This window comes from Centruroides sculpturatus, unplaced genomic scaffold (assembly GCF_000671375.1).
Source record: "Centruroides sculpturatus isolate CEXI.00-Female unplaced genomic scaffold, Cexi_2.0 scaffold4769, whole genome shotgun sequence".
In the NCBI taxonomy this organism is placed as follows: Eukaryota; Metazoa; Arthropoda; class Arachnida; order Scorpiones; family Buthidae; genus Centruroides; species Centruroides sculpturatus.
In genome coordinates this window covers 257-3,486 of record NW_019389662.1, presented here as the reverse complement: position 1 = coordinate 3,486, position 3,230 = coordinate 257, and the positions used below count along the sequence as shown (strand labels likewise).

Below are 3,230 nucleotides of genomic sequence, written 5' to 3'. Positions count from 1 at the left end.
TATTAAGTAGTATTTTCGATATTTATTAATTAAATTTATTTCACAGTAAACAAGCTACAAGAATTGCTCAAAATGGGGTCCTTTTTTCTTTATCTAATACGACTTAAGTTTCTAATCTATTTAACAGCAACACGGTTAACTGTCTTTTGGGCCACCCTTTATATATATATATAGCCTAAATATATGAATAAAAATGCCCTTACTAGCATTTGGTAAATGGCATCGACTATGTTATACATCTCTTCTCTGGTAATATATCCATCATTATCTAAATCATAAAGTTTAAATGCCCCTAATAAAACAAAATATTATAATTAAATCATGTTTTTATGCATACATTAGCATAAAACATTACTTAAAATACATCATTACAGTGAAGTTTCTCGTCAACATTCCCACGTGACGTGACAGACAGAGCTCTGATGAATTCTTCAAATTCGATGGCACCATCCTTAAAATTTTTATATATTTATTTATTATTATAATATATACATATATAACTTCGACTTTATAAAAAGGTATAAATTTAATATGTCCTACCTGATTTTCATCGAATACTTTAAAAACGAGAGACGTAAATTTTGATGGATCGCCTTGTGGAAAAAATAATTTATATATTCTTAAGAATCCCTAAAAAAATAAATAGAGAAAATAATAATAAAAATTTATTCATTTTAAACATTTTAAAAATCGATATAAATTTGAAACATATTTGAAATTTTAAACCGACTAATAAAACAAAATTTCCATTTCAAATTGACCAATAAACGACTTCAGTTTGAAATCGACGAATGAACGACTTCCATTTCAAATTTAATTAAAACGGTCTCTGTTTGTTTATTGGCTAAAAATATTTGAATTCTGATTTTTTATAATACATTTACAATTTATCAGAGAATTTTATTCAGTGTTTTTAAAAACTGATCGTAGGGTTCGCGCCTCGACAATGGGCAGTTTTTCGGGTTTTCTTTACGTTTGTAACACCTAAATAGGAGCCAATTTTCCATATAAAGGCCTCCCGGAAAGTATCTCTTTTAATCCATGGATCATTTGGTACCTCTGGCCCTTTGATAGACTCCCAAAACCAGCAACGTAACCAGGAAGGAACTTATATTTTTGTCTTTGGAAGAGGAAAAATGATCGACATTTGTGATTTACAAGTCTACATCTTGTTTACGGCCTTGGTTATAGATACACTTACTTTTGATGTCATATTTAATTTCTTTCGTACTTATCTAATGTAACAAATTCATCTTTCACAGAAGAGAATATTTAATGGCAAATGGGATGGCCCAAAAGTCAGTTTAAAAAAATCAGGAAATTTAGTCGTTAATAATAGTTAACTGACTTTCGGGCCTCTCTAGATTGAAAATGCATATTCCTATCTAAATATATAAAATTACTTGTCCTGATGACTGAGTCACTGACTCATCATCGCCCAGAGCAAACTGCTGAACCTAGAGGTGAAATTTGGTACACAGTTAGGGTACGTCATGGAAACGCACACTAAGAAGGGATTTTTCGAAATTCCCCAGCGGGGGGAGAGGGAAAGCATTAAATTGATAACATTTCAGNTTTTTTTGGCCTCGAGGATCGTCCCCGAAAGCCTGCTGAATCTTGCGAATGGTTTACACTCGGGTATCGCCAAGGTTTTTGGCAAAATTTGATGTAATATCGCTGCTCACGTTGTTCAGTCATTTTCCAGCTTAGTGAAATCCGACGAGAGCGCACTACATGACCTCACTCATACGCCGATTGCCAACGACTGACGCTTTCTGCAGGCGGGAAAAAATTCAGGGCTGTGCATGACTGTCCCCTCCACAACTCCACCGAAGGAGGCCTCTCTCGCATCATTGGTTTACGCGGAAAAAAATAAGGTCCGATACTTTTTGAACAGACCTTGTATATATTTTATAAATTAGAAGATAACTCACCATTGCTTTATCTCCTTCTTAGTGACTGCTTAGATCAAAAAATGAGAAAATTACATTATAATCCCGAAGGAACGACAATGTAATTAATTCATTTTTGGTAAAAATTATTTAAATAAGAAAAAAAAATGGCGCTGGTAATAAATATTTGGTTATTCTAATGAGTTTTATTAAAATTATATTTAGAATTAAAGTTATTTATTAGCATTAGCGAGTGATTGAATCGATGGAATGAGGCAACACCAAGAAATTTACAGTTTTTTTTTGTATTGTATTTGTCAACGGTTTTTAAAGTTAGTTGTTTTTTTGTGTGACGTAATTCAAACTGACCAATCTGATGACAGGCTATTAAAATTTGAATTTTGGATGCATAATATTTAGTAGAATCCGAAATGATTGATTGGATTTTTATTAATAAATGGTCGAGATGCGTAAGCCACTTATATTTTGGAGGAACAAGTGTATTAAGAAGAAAAAAGACAAAAATAGTGTTAAAAATTGCATTATTATTATTATTTTAATAATAAACTATGACAAAAATAAAGAATCTTTTCTTATATACAAGAGCCCATTAGTGGCTGTGAATACAACGAGTTGGTCATGGGTTTTCTTTATTACCCAACTAATAATTAGGAATCAGTTTTCCTGAAAGTCATCCTGGGGTGGGCCAAGTATTGGGTTGCCTTATCCCATTTTAACACACAAGAAACACAATGCGATATTTTCGAGGCTTACATAATGAGGCATCCCCGTTTGCCCCCTTGATTAATAAGGTTTATTGACGTTTGTTAAGACCGTTTTTGCCACGGTGTACCGGTGTACCTCGGTAAAGCGTGGTGGGAGCTCTACACCGGGGTAGAGAGCTATTCCTAGCCATTATTCCGTTAATAAAATATTGAATCTATTTCGAAATTGAGGGAAAATATACCAAAAAGTAAAAGATAAAATTTGATTTTAGATTTTTCTTTAGGAGCATAGAGGGGAGGGGAGTCTCCGAAGCTACAATGTAATACAAATTGGTCCCATTTTCTGAACGAATTGAATGATACAACACACAGCTTTCGACTGATAAGCTTCGTTAAAACTTTAAATATAGCAATTATTTATTCTTTACAAGAAGTTAGCGAAATTTAAAAAAAAAATTTACTAATTTTCTACGAAATATTTTCTTTTAGAGCGTAAAAATTAAAATCAATCATCAAATTTATCCAGCAGAGTTGCGTAACTTTCCAGGCCGCAAAGTAAAAATTACGCGTGGCGCCATCTGTTACGATATTTTAAAAACTTTTTATATAATTA

The 3,230-nt window shown here is 32.5% G+C and overlaps 1 protein-coding gene across 1 annotated transcript; it reads right to left on the bottom strand.

The window, feature by feature from the left end:
• Positions 1-203: 203 nt before the first annotated feature.
• LOC111617329 (frequenin-1-like) lies at positions 204-626 on the bottom strand (the record flags this gene model as incomplete). The annotated part of the gene is made up of 3 exons (XM_023358634.1): positions 204-292; positions 373-451; positions 541-626. Coding segments are annotated over 3 exons (254 nt in total), but the record flags the coding sequence as incomplete, so codon positions are not given.
• Positions 627-3,230: the final 2,604 nt, after the last annotated feature.